Source organism: Erinaceus europaeus, chromosome 14 (genome assembly GCF_950295315.1).
Source record: "Erinaceus europaeus chromosome 14, mEriEur2.1, whole genome shotgun sequence".
In the NCBI taxonomy this organism is placed as follows: domain Eukaryota; kingdom Metazoa; phylum Chordata; class Mammalia; order Eulipotyphla; family Erinaceidae; genus Erinaceus; species Erinaceus europaeus.
In genome coordinates, this window is record NC_080175.1 from 5,117,691 (window position 1) to 5,132,549 (window position 14,859).

General features: G+C 59.6%; 2 protein-coding genes across 2 annotated transcripts; both read right to left on the minus strand.

The window, feature by feature from the left end:
• Window positions 1-267: 267 nt before the first annotated feature.
• Window positions 268-8,465, minus strand: HMX2 (H6 family homeobox 2). The gene is made up of 3 exons (XM_007519664.3): window positions 8,384-8,465; window positions 2,029-2,297; window positions 268-1,068 (listed from the first exon to the last, which is right to left on the minus strand). The coding sequence occupies exons 2-3, from the start codon at window positions 2,294-2,296 to the stop codon at window positions 509-511; spliced, it is 828 nt and encodes a 275-aa protein (XP_007519726.1). The 5' UTR covers window position 2,297; window positions 8,384-8,465; the 3' UTR covers window positions 268-508.
• A 2,400-nt stretch (window positions 8,466-10,865) lies between these two features.
• Window positions 10,866-14,240, minus strand: HMX3 (H6 family homeobox 3). Its single transcript, XM_007519682.2, has 2 exons — window positions 13,844-14,240; window positions 10,866-13,112 (listed from the first exon to the last, which is right to left on the minus strand). The coding sequence occupies exons 1-2, from the start codon at window positions 14,217-14,219 to the stop codon at window positions 12,442-12,444; spliced, it is 1,047 nt and encodes a 348-aa protein (XP_007519744.2). The 5' UTR covers window positions 14,220-14,240; the 3' UTR covers window positions 10,866-12,441.
• Window positions 14,241-14,859: the final 619 nt, after the last annotated feature.

Below are 14,859 nucleotides of genomic sequence, written 5' to 3' on the forward strand. Positions count from 1 at the left end.
CCAGTTCCACCAGGGGGAAAAAAAGCAAAAACAGTAAATAATCTTGTAAGTGGCTAACTCTGCACCACCCATCCCATGAAAGCTAGCAACGCTGCTTAAAACGTTTTATTTTTATTATTATTATTATTATTATTATTATTATTATTTCCTCTATTTAAAAATATTTACAGATCTGAAATCTGACCCGTTTCACCGCACCCCCAAAGCACCCTCTGGGCTAGAGGGAACGGAGAGCGAGTGGGGGGAGGGAGGGCTGTGCATGTGTGTGTGTTTCCTCCCCCACCGAGATCCAAGTCTAACTGGTCCAAACTCTTGTTTCCCCCCTGCCAACCCTGAAAAAATAAAATGAAATAAAATAAAGTTCCCAGAGCCCATGTGGTTTGTTCGGGGGGAGGCAAGCAGACGATCCGGTTGGAAGAAGACCAATAAATAAGCCGAAAACGATTTAAAATAGAAAAGAGCAGGCCCACGGGTCAGCGAGTCACGGAGGCGAATCCGCAGGGCGGGCTCAGTAGTCCAGCTTGCTGTACAGGTTGTAGAGAGGCAGCGCCGACAGGCCGCCGCCCGGGTAGTACAGCGGCGCGGGGAAGGCCAGCGGCCGGGGCACGGGCACCCGCAGCAGCGAGCTGTCCCGGAACATCAGCGGCAGCCCCACCAGAGTCTGCGCCGACGCGTGGGCCATGTTGGCCGCCTCCAGCTCGGCCGACAGCTGCCGCTTCCACTTGTTGCGGCGGTTCTGGAACCAAGTCTTGACCTGCGTCTCGGTGAGCTGCAGGCTGGAGGCCAGGCAGGCGCGCTCCGAGCTGCTCAGGTAGCGCTTCATGTCGAAGGTGGACTCGAGCTGGTACACTTGGCTGCGGGAGAACACCGTGCGGGTCTTCTTCTTGGCGGCGGCCGCCTGGCGCTCGGAGCCCCCTTCCCTCGGCCTCTCGTGGCCCGGCGACGACGGCGAGCCTGCGGCGGGCAGGAGTCTCTCCTTCTCCTCCTTAAAGTCCGGGTGCGCCGCAGACAGGAACGGCGGGCGCTCCGCGCTGGTGGGGCCGGTACCCGCGCTGCCCTTGTGGGTCCCTGGTTGGGGGTGAGGGAGAGATCGCACAGGAAGGCCGTGGAGATGGGGAACCCCAGTTAGGAGCCCCAGCTTCCCCTCCCCAACCAGGGGGTCCCCTTCTTGGACTCCCGAGCCCTTCCCGTCTCCCTGTCTCAAACAGGCAACAGGCTGGGCCTCGAAAAGGCAAACCCAGGGCTGGGGAGACAGCCTGATGGTTCTGCAAAGAGACTTTCATGTCTGAAGCTCCAGGCTCCCGCGGGATCAATCCCCAGCACCACCATCAGCCAGAGCTGAGCAGGGCTCTGGTGTTTGTCTCTGTGTCTTTCCCTCAGTCTTACCTTTCATTAAAATAATAGAAATAAAATATTTTTAAAATAAAGCAATAGGAGAGGAACCCGGCTAAATTTGGGGGAGGGGCTGGTGACCCCAGCTTCAGGAAGGGACAGGTGGCATCAGGGAGAGGAGGTCTGGATGAGGGGTCTTCAACAGCAGCACTTAAAAGGGGGTTTGCCTTGTTATCCTGACTTGGAGGGGCTTTTCCCAAAGCTCAGCCCCGTGGCCTCGTTTTTTTTTTTTTTTTTACAGGGGTTTGTTGGGAAATCTCTGCTTAAGGACTAAGGGCTCCCTTAGTGGATTCCTGTTGTCTGGTTGTGTAAGGAGGAAGTAGGGCTGAAGGGCACCATTGTGAAGCAGAGAGAGAGAGAGAGAAAGAGAGAGAGAGAGAGAGACGGAGAGGAAGGAGCTGGCTGCAGAGGAAGAGAGGAAGACTCAGGCCCGGACCTCCAGACCTCTCTTGGAAAAGTATCACCTGCGTGCGCAAAAGGACCGACCCTCTTCCCGGGCGCCCTTCCCCAGCCCCGCGTCCCGCCTCCCCGGGCGCCCCCCCCCAACAGGCCGCCCCAGGGAGCCCCCCACTGGTCAGGGGCGCTGGCGGCGGCGCAAGGTGCCCTCCCGGCCCAGGGGTGCGCGGTGGTCCTTACCCAGGCAAGGAAAGGGAAGCGGGGGCCGGTGCGGGGGCCCCGCGTCCTGGGCGCCGTGCGGGTCCGGGCAGAAGCAGGCGGGCGCCTTCCAGCCGTCGTCCAGCTCCTCCTCCTCCGAGGACACCGACAGGCTGCGCTTTCGGGCCGGCCAGCCGGGGGGCTCCCGCGGTGCCTCGGAGGGCCCCCCGCCCAGGATGGACTGGATGGTGAAACTGGACACGCCGCCGGCCGCCGGGCACCCCTTCCCCGCATCTTCCTTGCTGCCCATCCTGGGTTCATAAGAGTCGGAGGGAGGCAAGAAGTCCCTTTAGAGCCAGCAGCGCCGGCTGCTCTGTGGCGCGGGCGGGAGGGGCAGGGGGCGTGGGGGAGGGGGCGACCGGCCGGCTGGGCGCCCCTGGGTGCGGGACACGCGGGCCGTGGCCGCGGCGCGGGGGTGGTTGCCCGCCAGGCCGGGGTGCGGCGCCCAGCCCCGCGCGTTCCTCCCGGCTGCGGGCTCGGGGCTCCGGGCTCCCGGCTCCGGGCTCGGCGGCGGCGGCCTCATTTGCATAGAGGTGGGGGGACGCGGCCAATCGCAGCGCCACCGAGCCGCCCCGGAAAATTTCAAACCGCCCCGGCGGGTCGCGCAGCTCCGGTGCGCCCCGGTGCGCCCCCAGACCCCCGGTCACTGCTGCGCCCAGACCCGGGGCGGACCGGACAGAGATGGACCAGCCTGGCCCCGGCCTCTGCGGCTACAAAGGACCCCAGTCCCCGGAGAGGAGGGAATGGTGGGGGTCCCCCCGGAGACCCCTCTCTCAGGGGACCGTCTGGGCCCTCGACCACCCTCACCCAACAGAACACCCCTCTGGTCCCCGGGGGAGGGCAAACAGGGTTGACACCCCCCACCACCGTCCAGACCATTGCACCCACTGCAGGCTTTGTGTATGGAGAGAGAGAGAGAAGGGGGGGGGAGCTGGAGGATAGGGAGCAGACCCCCCATTCCAGTCTGAGACCCAGAGGGGCTGCTTGATCCCCCCAGGGTGGGGGTGGAGTGAACCCTACATCTATTTAGTTTGCTTGCTTATTTATTGTGTTTTGGTCATTTCTGGAGTATTACTGCTCTAGATTTTTCCAGATAGAGAGAGCTAGAGAGAAAGGCTACAACACCAGGGCAGGAAGCTTCCTTCAATGACCTGGAGGCCTATCTAGAACGTGAGTCTCCCACCACCCCAGTGAGTTACTCTGCTGGTGCCCAAATCTTAGTCTTTCTCTAAAAAATAAATAATACACACACACACACACACACACACACACACACACACATATAATTTTCGTTAGTGAGAGAGAGATTGAGAGAAAGGGAGGGAGGGAGGGAGAGAGAGAGACCAGAAAGATCGGAACCCTGCTCAGCTCTGGCTGATGGTGGTGCGGAGAATTGAACCTGGGTCCTCAGAGCTTCAGGCTGGAGAGTCTTTTGCAGAACCATCATGCTGTCTCTCCAGCCGCCTAGATCTCTTTTTACAGGCTTCCTGATTCCATTCCCAGCACAGCCCTAGGTGAATTTAGGCAAACTGGCTCCCAAACAGGGTCTCTCTGACAGAGCTGAACTTGTCCCAGTTTTAAGGTTTGCCTTAGGTAGGCTTGCACAAGCACCCCAGAGTCTAGACTTGCCAAGGTGCCAAGAGCTCATCTACGGTGTGGTGTGTGTGTGTGTGTGTGTGTGTGTGTGTGTGTGTGTGTGTGTGTGTGTAGGGGTACACCTTTGTGAAATAGTCAACTCTCTGGCTCCTGAGTTGGTGTTTGGGGACTGAGACTTGAGATAGGGGACAAGTAGGGATGGGGCCAAGGTTTTAGGAACAGAATTGGGGGAAATTGTCCCAAATGGTGTAAATGTCCTGAGTCTAAATGTTTCCTTTCTCCAAACTGAAGGAGCCCAGCCTGGCTCGAAGGGGCTGCTCGAGGTCCAGCACTGGGTCCCAGGGTCTGCAAGGGTGCGAGGGCCACCGGTCTCCCTTCAGCCCTGGCTCTCGCCCCTGTGTTGCCTCAACAAGCTGTCCCTTGATCTGGAGTCCTCCTGCCCCAGCAAAATGCTTGGGTGGGGGGCACTGGCATCCATCCAGGCTTCTTCCAGGCCCCTGGGTTAAGCCCACCTGCTGGGTCAGGGACCTGGCGCCAGCTGGACCCAGAGGCCAGGCGTCCAGTCCCAGGGGGCATCCCCTCCTTGGAGCCCAGGGCGAGGGGTTCCCAGCAACGGTGCTTGCTCCAGAGGTCCCCAGCAGATGACTAGCCCGGCATTAAGACCACCGCCCGGTGGCCTGCAGAACTTCCTCTTCTGCTTAACTCCTCCAAGGGCTCCTTAATGGGCTAATTGATTAGGAGGCGATGGCACAGCCGGGGCAGGCAGGGACTGGCGACCGGACCGGGGCAGGGGCGGCGCGGCCCGGCCCTGGAGGCCTCGAGGGGCAGGTGCCGGCTGCCATCACCGCATTAACCTCTCCGGGGCTCGGCAGCGGGGTCGACACACATTACAAATGGTCAGCTTTAATCATGGTGTCAGCTCATTAACCCGGAAGGACCCGGCGCTGAAATACCATTTGTGTATCGGCTGTGCGGACTCCTGGGCCACCATGGCAGCCGGTCCTGTGCGCCGTGGAGCGTTCCTGGAGAGAAACTCCAGCCCCCCCACCCACCCACCCAAGCCCGCCTGCAGCCTCTCCACCTGCTGGAAGCACCCCAGTGGAGGCTACTTCCCAGCCCTGCAGAAGGTGGGCCCAGCCGGCCAGCAACGCCCCTTCCCCAGGAAGAACCAGAACTGAGGGTGGGGGTGGCTTAAACCCTACTTACACAGCCCAGGACACGCTGCCAGCAAGTATCCCATAATTCTGCACTTTAAGCTCCAGAGAGTCTGTGGTTCGCTATTTATCCCCAATGTGCAGGAGGGCAAAGTGAGGAGAAGAAGGAGATTTGGAATCAAGGAAGAAATCGAAACCATTAGTCCGGGAGGCAGCACAGAGGTAGAGCTCTGGATTTGCAGGTCTGAGGGCCTGGCTTCTGTCCTCAGCCCCTGGACCCTAGGGTCCTCCTCTGGCTTCACTGTCTCTCTGTCCACCCATCTAACCCAAATAAACAAAAGAAATCTTAAATACAGAAAGAGAAATAGAAAGTAAGTGGGCTGGGGAGACAGCATCATGGTTCTGCATATGACTTTCCTGCCTGAGGCTCCAAGATCCCAAGTTCAAACCCCAGCAGTACCATCAGCCCAAGGTAGTGTCTGTCTCCCCCCCTCCCTCTCTCACCAAAATAAAAATAAAGAAAGGGGAATAGAAAGTAGTAGAAAGCAAACATGATGGAAAATCGGGATTGTTCCACTACCCAAACCAGCATCCAGAAAGTGGCCTGAGAATAGAGAAAGCTTTGGCCTGGAGTCCCAGCTCTGGGGTGTGTGTTGGGGGGGGGGGGTGCATGGTTGGGGTCCAAGGCAGAGCTGTCGGTCTCTGCCTGGCCAGTAACCAAGGGAGGTGGCCGGCGTGACCTCTTGAGGAAGCTCCCAGATCTAAGGGCACTGAGTGGACTGGGAGAGGGGACTGCAGCCGGACTTAAGACTTGAGACTCAGCCAGAAAACCCGGCAACCTCGTGGCTGCACCACCTTCTGCCCTACCTCACGTTCTGGCTACTTTGGGGAGTCCAAAGGACTGCCCCCTACACCTCCCCTGCTGTACAGGAAACTGTGCTGTGCACAAGCTTGTTCTGAGAGAGTCCCACACACCTACAGGGGCGCGCACATGTCCCGTGCACTCGCGAGTACACAAACGCACTAACATTCATTAAGCTCTCACTAGTGTCTCTCTCTCCCCCTCTTTCTCTCTCTCTCTCCCCCTCTCTTTCCGTGTGTGTGTCTCTCTCCCCAATGATCTACTGGGTGTTGGGTGCAAACAAACGGGGATCCCCTGGTCACTCGAAATAGCTCTCCCGCTCCTCACCAGGCTCCTCGGGTGTCCAGGGGTCCACTCCCCCCAATCACCCATGACATACACACAGCAGAGGTCTCCGGAAGACCACGACACCAGCTTCCCACTATCTCTTTGGGATCCCCTGAGATGCCACAGAGAGCTCAGGCCCAGAGATTCCCTCCAGGACCTCGAGCAGGTGCAAACACACCCCTCCCCACAGGGCCACTCGCTGCGCTCCCACCGAAAGCCTCCGGGACTCCTCCGCCCCTGCACCCCCATCTCCAGTGCCAACCTCTTCTCCCATGACACCCTCCCCGCTCCCTAGGGCTTTGCCCCTTCCTGCTGCTCCAGGGAGCCACCCCAGGGCACCCCTCCTGGAGTTGGGGAGTCCTCCTGTCCCTCACCCTCCATCCGCCTCTCCACCCCACCCCCCATTGGGCCTAACCAAGTCCAGTTCCCAGCCAGGCATGAGAAACTTGGAGAGACTAAAAGGACGCTTGAAGTTTCAGCCGGAGAATCTGGCCCTGCTCCATATTAAAGCGGCCCAGAGCAAGCTTGCTGAGGAACCTAATAAGAATTGATCCTGTGCGCTGCGGCAGTTGGGAAATAGGCAGGCTGGGCCGGGTAATAGTGGAAGAAGGCTCCCTCCAAAATGACAGATGAAGTCATAAACAAGTTTGATCTTGGAATCAAGCTTCGATAAATATTAAACACAGCCTGGCTCCCCCTCCCCCCTCCGCCAGTGGATTATGATATATGGCGCGTCCAAACTTTAAAATAAGGAAATACCAGAGAAAATGATCTCAATAAATTTTCTAAGTATAAACGTTGATTATGTTTCGATTTTCATTCAAGGGCCTCTGCTGTTCGTTCTTTGGTGTAAATGACATCTCGCAATAGGCTTTTGGGGAAAAGGGCTCCCCTTTGAAAAAGAGAGCCCCAGAGGTGTACAATTTATGTGATCTGCGGCTGGAAAATGAATTGTGTAATTTATTGGAAAACAGAAAGTCATGAAGATTGGATCAGCATAGGCGAGGCCCGACACCCCCCCCCCCACATCCATCAAGTTCCAATTAACAGCCTAACCAGAGAGCTTTAATGGGTTTCCAATCTAGTGGCCTGATAGACTCATCAATTCCTCTGGGAGAAATTAAGAAAATCGACCGCCCCTTGGCCAGGCACTGTCATTCCTTTCTGCAACTATATGTCAAATTAAAAACACAATTAAAATTTAAACTGTTTCAATCAAAGGGTGCCCTGAAACCTATGTTTCACTTAATAGAACTTTGATGAAAATCTGATACATGTACTCCATCACGGGGGGAGGGGGTCAGGGTGGGGGTGGTTGGACTGAGAAGCCAAGCCCTGGGAGAAGGGGATTCTCTCTATTCCTTTAAGACCCAAGGGCTGGGTGAGACCCAGCAGGTGACACCACCTCCAAGCCCGGGCTAAGGATGCTCTCACTGGTTCCCTCCATTCTGGCTTCTCCATCCACTGAAACCAGAAAGGGCTCCTCTTGGATCCTTGTCAACCCAGATCTGGGACAGTCTGGATCAGGACGGGCACTGACAGCAAACACAGCAGCCAAAAACAATCCCCGGCTGAGTGGGAGCCCTTGGGGAGTGCTGGGGTCTGGAGTCTCAGAAACTGCCTAAAGTCCTCCAGCTCCTGGAGAAAGAAGGACACACGGAATCCAGGCAGACAGACGGACCCAGGTGGGACCAGGGCTGTGCAGTCCACTGAGACCTGATTCCGTTGTCCACCTCCATACACTTCTGGAGAACTTCCAGGTCAGGGATACTTCCCAGAGTAAGTGTCACCCAAATAGCCCCAAAGCCAGGTCTGTGTCGCCAAGTGGGCTTTAGAGTACAGACTGCCTTGTCTCCCCAGAAGGTCAAAAGGTCGCCATCGGCCTGGTGGGCTCAGATGGGCGCCTGGCCTCGCTGGCTTCTGAAAACCCACTACTTTGGGGAGCTGGCACCCCCAAAACCTGGGAGAATAGACAGAGGGTGGGCAGCCCTGAATCCTCTCTGCAGGAGGTGATGCCTCCTTTTCCCACCAGGCTGTGGTTTGAAACAACCCCCCCCCCCAGTGGGACTTATGCTTCTTTGACCCTGGCCCAAACCCCCCAGCACCATGACCCAGCAACTGCTTTAGGAGCAAAGTGTGAGTCATTGATGGGAAAAGGCTCCTTGCATGGGGTGGGGGGTGTGGCCTTGGGAAGTGGGGTAACAGAGCCTTGGAGGTGTGTGTGTGTGTGGGGGGGGAATCAGGAAATCAGAGGGCGGGAGTGGAAGCGCTGGAACCTAGGCCTGGGGCACCTCAAATGTCAGGTCTCCCCCAAGGTCCTGAAGCACCCCTCTGCGCAGCCCTCCTCCTGGCCCCCACCGCCCGAGGCCCCCACCTAGGAAGAGGAAGCAACACCAACCTGCCAGCCTCCTCCTGGTGCCCTGCGCTGCCCTCCCAGTGCCCGGCCAGGGGGGCGCTGTGCCGGGGCAGGTGGCCGCAGCCTGCCCAGCCAGCGGGTGCCCGGGCAGCAGGGAATGCTGGGGGCCCCTTTATATCTTCCCTGCTGCTGTTTGCTGTAGATACACCCGCTCTATTTACTACCAAATAAAAGAAATACAACTGTGTTGCCAACAGAAACAGCTGGCGCGGGCTCGGCGGGCTCCCAGCGGGCTCCCAGGGGTGCTCCCGGTGGGCACTAAACCACCGGGCAAGTTCTGTGCCTGAGGCCCTGGGAGAACCGGGGTCCGAACCGGGGTCTGAAGCAGGGTGTGGGCTGGTAGGTGGAGAGAGGACCAGAGGCATCTCTACAGATGCCGGGCTGCAGAGGCAGAGGTGGCACTCACTCTTTGTACCCCGGGGTGGGAGAAGAAGGCCGGGTGGTCCAGGGTCACCCCACGGCAGAAGGCTAGACACAAATGGGATGAGGTGGCAAGCAGGAGGGGGGTGTGTGGGAGTGTGGGTGCTGTGTGTGCCTGTCCCTATTTGGACGAAGCGGAGAGGACGCAGCCCAGAATTCTGTGTCACTGGTGCTGCCTGGAGGTCTGTCGCCCGCACAGATTTTGAATGCCGCACAGCGGAAGATAAGGATGGATCCCACCGCCTAAAAGGAGGGAAAATGACAGTATAAAAAAGGGGTGTCCTTGATGTAGAGGGGCTGCCTGGCCCTTTCTCCCCACGGTGTGCATCGCTGAGGAAGCTCTGGTTCCTCTCTCTCTCTCTCTCTCTCTCTCTCTCTCTCCCTCCCTCCCTGGTCCCTTCCTCCCCTGAGTGGTTCCCGCAGCCTCCGGCAGCCAGGTGGAGGCAGCGGGGAACCCAGGGTGGGGGCATCCAGGGGATGGAGGCTGACTCCGGAAAGCAAGCCTACGGGTGAAACTCTGCCACGGGCTTTCTTAGCTCCTTGGACAAAGGCTCAGAGATGGAACCCACGCAGCATTGCACCCTGGGAGTCCCCAGAATCCGAGGTCTTTTGGGTCCCTGGGAAACCTCACAACTCTCACCCAACTGGAGGGCAGCAAGCACTTCCCACTCCTGAAGGCTCCGCTTTCAGGAGTGGAGCCTCGCCCGTCCCCGCCCCCTGGCTCTGGGGGGGGCTCCCCTGCCCACCCCCCACCCACACCACCCCAAAGAGGCAGGGAAACAGTGGCCTTGAGAAGCCTAGAAGAAGGGTGAACTGTATGGAACAGCGAACCAGTCAAGTCTCGATTTTGTAAAGACCGGGTCAGTCGAGAACCATTTTTCCCCCTCTTTCTAGAACGCAAGTACAAATAAAGAAGTCTTTCCTCCGAGTTTGATAACATCATGTACCTGGCTGTAAAACCCCAGGGCGTGTTTGCTGTTGCAACAGGATTTTTAATGAGCTGTTATTGGCCCGTCCCGCAGTTGGTAATGCCAACAAAGGCATCGCACTGTTTGCAGGGGACACACACAGCAACATATTTGGACCTGGGATTTCTGTTTATTTTTTTTCCATGTGTGACACATACCCTCGTTTCTGCCCCAAGCCAGGGGTGGGAGATGAAGGGAGATCTAGCTTCCCTGACGTCTGGGTTGAAAATTTGCCATAAATACTGCACATCCAGCTGTGGGGGTGGCAGGTTCCCGTCCAAAGTGAGTGGGTGGGTGACCAGTGGAACCTTCCCTGGGCGAGGGGATGGGAGGCATCTCCAGTGGTGATACCCCCCCCCCCCCCGCGCGCTTTCTCATCTCCCCCTTCTGGTTCCCCAGCTTCGTTCTGCCAGGAATTGAGCTAATGGCCCCACACGCTGGGCTCCCACTGGGCGGGTGGCAATAACCAGCATCTACCCCATGGGAAGGGTGTGTGTGTTGGACGGTATCCAGAAAAGTGTCCCTTGAACAGTTGGGGTCTCCCCTGGGTGGGGAAGAACAGGTCGTCTGGTGGCTTCCTTGGTGCTCTGGCGTGGCACCCACACCAGAGCCGCCTGAACCAGTGCCCAGGGGGGCCAACTGCCTGAGGTGCCTTCTCAGCTCTCCAGCCAGACAGGGTGATGGCGCTCTGGTTTGATTTCTAGGTCCATTCCCTTCTTCTCTCCTCACCCCCCCCGGGGGGGGGGAGCGAGAGCCCACAGAACTGGGTGTCAGTGGGAAAGGTGTCCTGCCCGACGCTCTCCAAGTAATGACTGGAGACCAGCCAGGCGAGGCTGACCGCAGCTTCCCTCAATTTCCCAAACGAGATAAGCCTCCCTACTCAGCCCTTCCTCTGCGCATCAAATCGTGTTAAGATACTGGGACACAGAACAGGCCCGGTCCCGAACAAAGCCACCTCTGTCCCCAGCGCCTGTGGCTAGCAGGGGCTGCGAGCCCTGCTAGGGACAGCCAGAGAGCCGGGCAGAAACAGAAGAGAGATTCCCCAAGCACCTATGGGGGGGGGGGGGGACGGGGGAACAGGATCCTCCAAGTTACACAATCTGGCCACACGGTTCGATTTTTTTCTTTTCTTTTTAATTAATTCCATTTTCACAACAACATTAAGTGTAACAATATTTTTTTCCTTTCTTTTTCTTAAAAAGGGCTGGAATAGGGGTAGAGATGTGGGGGAAGGGGCCAGTGAATTGTGTGGGGAGGGGGAGACAAACTATCTCAAAACAACAGGTGTAGATGTCAGAAAGAAAACCGATTTAGCAGCAAGGCCAAGGAGCCCTGCAGAGTTGAGGGTGAACTTTACAAGAAATCTGTACATTTATCAAATAAGTTAAAAATTCTCCTAAATTGATTGTCCTTCACTTAAAGCGCTCCGGTATGCCTGTCTTACCCTCTGAGCGGTGCTAGCCAGCCTGGTGTCCTCTCCCCCTCTTGCCCCCACCCCATCCCCATTCTCCTCCTAAACTAATGGCTGCGATTGTACAGTGAAAATATCTTCTCCTCTCTGTGGGGAGAGAAGAGGGTTCTCTGGGAGTTTTGTACAATATTGCACAGGGCAAACTATAACAGTCACCTCAGAACCAAAAGCTGGAGATGGAGGGAGGGAGGGAGGGAGGGAGAGAGAGAGAGAGAGAGAGAGAGACAGACAGGGAGAATATAGTTTTTTTCTTCCCAAAAGAATCTTGAAACCACTTTCTCCAAACAAAGGAATAAAGTAGCACTCATTCTAGCCATGACAGTGTACCAAACAAATGAAAAACTCCAAAGAGACTCTGCCTGGTTAACCAGTAAGGCATCTCACACAGGCCGGGCTGTAAAGATGGCTCAGGGATGGGCCTTCTGGCCTGGGGCTGTCTTCTCTCTCTCTTTTTTTTTTTTTTTTTCCCAGTCACAAAGAGGGAGGGAGAAAGGAATCACTTGCAGCAGACCTCTCTCCTAGAGTGGCCTGAGCCCGGAGGTTAAGAAAAGCGCTGCTGTGTATTCTGAAAATTGGGGAGAACGGCTGGTTGGGAGTCCAGAGGAAACACTACACCCAGAAGTGCAGAAATAACCGTAACAGTGTCATTTCTCCGTCTCCATTTCTAAACAGAGCACTAGAGAAAACCCAATGAAACTACAGCTTTTTCCCTCTAGAAAAAAAAAAACACACACACACACACACACACACAAATGAAAAGCCACAGCGCGATGCAAACCGGGGCGGAGGCTTGTCCTGTACAATTTTTTTTTTAACCAAAGCTGTCAACAGCACTACTCAATCCCTAGAATTTGAGTGTTTTACTTTGTTTTTCCTGCTCTGGACATAAACCAAGACCCAAAGTCAGAGGGAAGCGCCCCAATCCGTTGGTGTTGTTTGTGATGGCTGGGAGGCGAATTGCACAAAAAAAAAAAAATGCATTGCAAATACTTACAAAACGTTATGGATTTGGGGAAGGGACAGCCGCCCCCCAACCCCCCCCCCCCCACACACACCGCTTCCCGAAGGCCGCTGCACGTCGGGGCGCCCTCGGCAGGGTCCAGTCTCCTCTGGCCTGGGGTGGGGTGCGGTGGAGCTGGGAGGAGGGCCCGGGGCGCCCCATCTGTCCCCATGGCGCGGCCTCACACGGGCCGCAGCAGCGGCACGGAGGACACCACGGGGTGCGAGTAGTAGACGGGGTGCGGGAAGGTGAGCAGCGGCTGGCTGACCGGCACCGGCGCCCCCGCGGCCGCCGCGCCCTCCGCAGGCGAGTTCTCGTGGTAGAGGATCGGCACCCTCACGATGCGCTGAGCCGCGGCGTGGCTCAGGTTGGCCGCCTCCAGCTCGGCCGCCAGCTGCCGCTTCCACTTGTTGCGGCGGTTCTGGAACCAGATCTTGACCTGCGTCTCGGTCAGGTGCAGCGAGGCGGCCAGGCCGGCGCGCTCCGAGCTGCTCAGGTAGCGCTTCATGTCGAAGGTGGACTCGAGCTGGAAGACCTGGCTGCGGGAGAACACCGTGCGGGTCTTCTTCTTGCGGCAGGCCGGCTTCTTGTCGGGGCTCTCGGCGCCCTTCTTCCAGTCCTCCGCGCCCGCCGCCCCCGCCGCGCCCCCGCCGCCAGCCCCTGCTGCGCCCGCCGCCGCCGCCTCGCCCTCCTTGCGCCCGTCCTCCGAGTCGCTCTCCTCCAGGACTATCTCGTCCGGGCTTTTGGAGTCCAGCTCCTTGGGGTCGGGGTCGGGCTTGAGCAGCGGCTCTGGGGAGTCGCGGTCGGTGCCCGAGGCCGGGGAGGAGTCCCGCAGAAGGGCTTTCTCCGAGGCTGCGGGGAAGACAGACAGACAGCACACACGGACACAGCGTTAGCGAGGCCTGGCGCCCACCCCCGGCCCGGGCTCCCAGATTCCCAGGCCCCCCAGGTTTCGACTTGCCCCGGAACCACCCCTGCTGGCCCGCCTGGAGCTGAGCTCCCTGTTTCGACCGCTTCACTCTGCCCCTGGACTGGGTGGTGGCGGCGCTGCCCAAGTCCCTAGACTCCCAGGCTCCCAGATCCCCAGATCCCCAAGTCCCCAGTCTTCCAGACCCCCAATCCCCCAGGTCCCCAGCCCCCCAGCCCCCCCAGGTCCCCAGACTCCCAGTCCCGTAAGTCCCCCAGGCCCCCAGGTCCCCAGGTCTTTCCCAGGACCACCTCTCCCGGCCAGCCTGGAGCCGGGATCCCGTCCTGACCCTCGGCTCGGCTCGGCTCGGGGACCGGGTGACAGCCTGCAGCCCCATCTCCGGCTGCGCCCCCAGCCCCGGCCGCCTGTTCGCTTCTCTCTCCCGCCCTCCCCAGCCGCCAGCACCGCTGCCAGAGCTCCAAGTCCACTTTTTTTTTTTTTCTCACCAAGTGGGATTGGACTCCGGGGCGGCGCGGCAGAACGCGGGTGCAGGAGCTGCTCCCGGCCGCTCACAGGCTGGGTGCCAGGGTGCCGGGGTGCCAGGGTGTCAGGGTCCCAGGGCAGCGGCCAAGGGGACGAACCGGCCAGGCTGCGAGAGATTACAGAGAGGAAGTACCTTCGGGCCGCGGCAGGTGGGCGCCGGCGGGGGTGAGCGTGTAGGGGTACCACCAGGCCGGGGAGCGCTCCAGGTAGTGCGCGGGCAACGCGAACCTCTGCGCCGGGATGTCAAAGCGGGGGAAGGCCAGCTCGCCCGCGGGTGACAGAGCGAAGCCCGCCGCGCCCTCCAGGGCCCCCTTGGCGGCGGCGGCCGCCACCGAGGCCGGGGCGAAGAGCGTCCGCGGGGGCGGCTGAGGCTTGGGGGGCGGCCGGGGGTGGGCCCCGTTGAGCAGGTTCTTGATGGAGAACGGGGATTCCTTAGGCGCGGGCGGCGCGGGCGGCGGCGGGGGCTGCGCGCTGGCGGCTGCAGGGGTGTCGGGACCGGGTTCGGGCATGGTCCCCGCGGCTGGGGCCCCGGGCGGGCGGGGCGCTGCCGGCGGCGGGCGTGCGGGTGCTCAGGCGGCGGCGGCCGGGAGCCCGGGCAGGTGCGGGGCTCGGCTGCGGGGCTCGGAGTTGGGGGCCGGCCCAGGCGCGGGGCCCGCGGCGGGAGGGCGGGGCGGGCGGCCGGCCGGGCGGGCGGGCATGGGGGGGGCCGGGGCTCCCCGGGAGGCGGCGGCCGGCGGTGCCCGACTCCGGGCTGCGTCCAGCCGGCGCCGGATGCTAATGATGAAATCAAAATGTCATCCAAGTTAAATGCGGGGGCTCGGCGATTGGGCGCGCACGGCGGCAAATGGGATTAGGCGGCCGGGCGTAGCCAGCGGGGACACCCCCCTGCCCCCCCCCCGCACCCCGCGCCGGGCTCCGTCTGGGCGCTGCGCTGCGGGCTGGCCGAGTCGCTCGCCTGCCGGCGCCTTTATATAGTGCAATTAGCCGGCAAATGAGGACACGCCGCTTAGCACAAAAGGCTTCGGCTCCGGCTCCGGCTCCGGCTCCGGCTCCGGCTCCGGCTCCGGCTCCGGCTCCGGCTCGGGGGCGCTCCCAGCACGGCAGGCCAGGGGACGCAGAGCGGCCGGCCCCGGGTCCGAGCGCACTGGC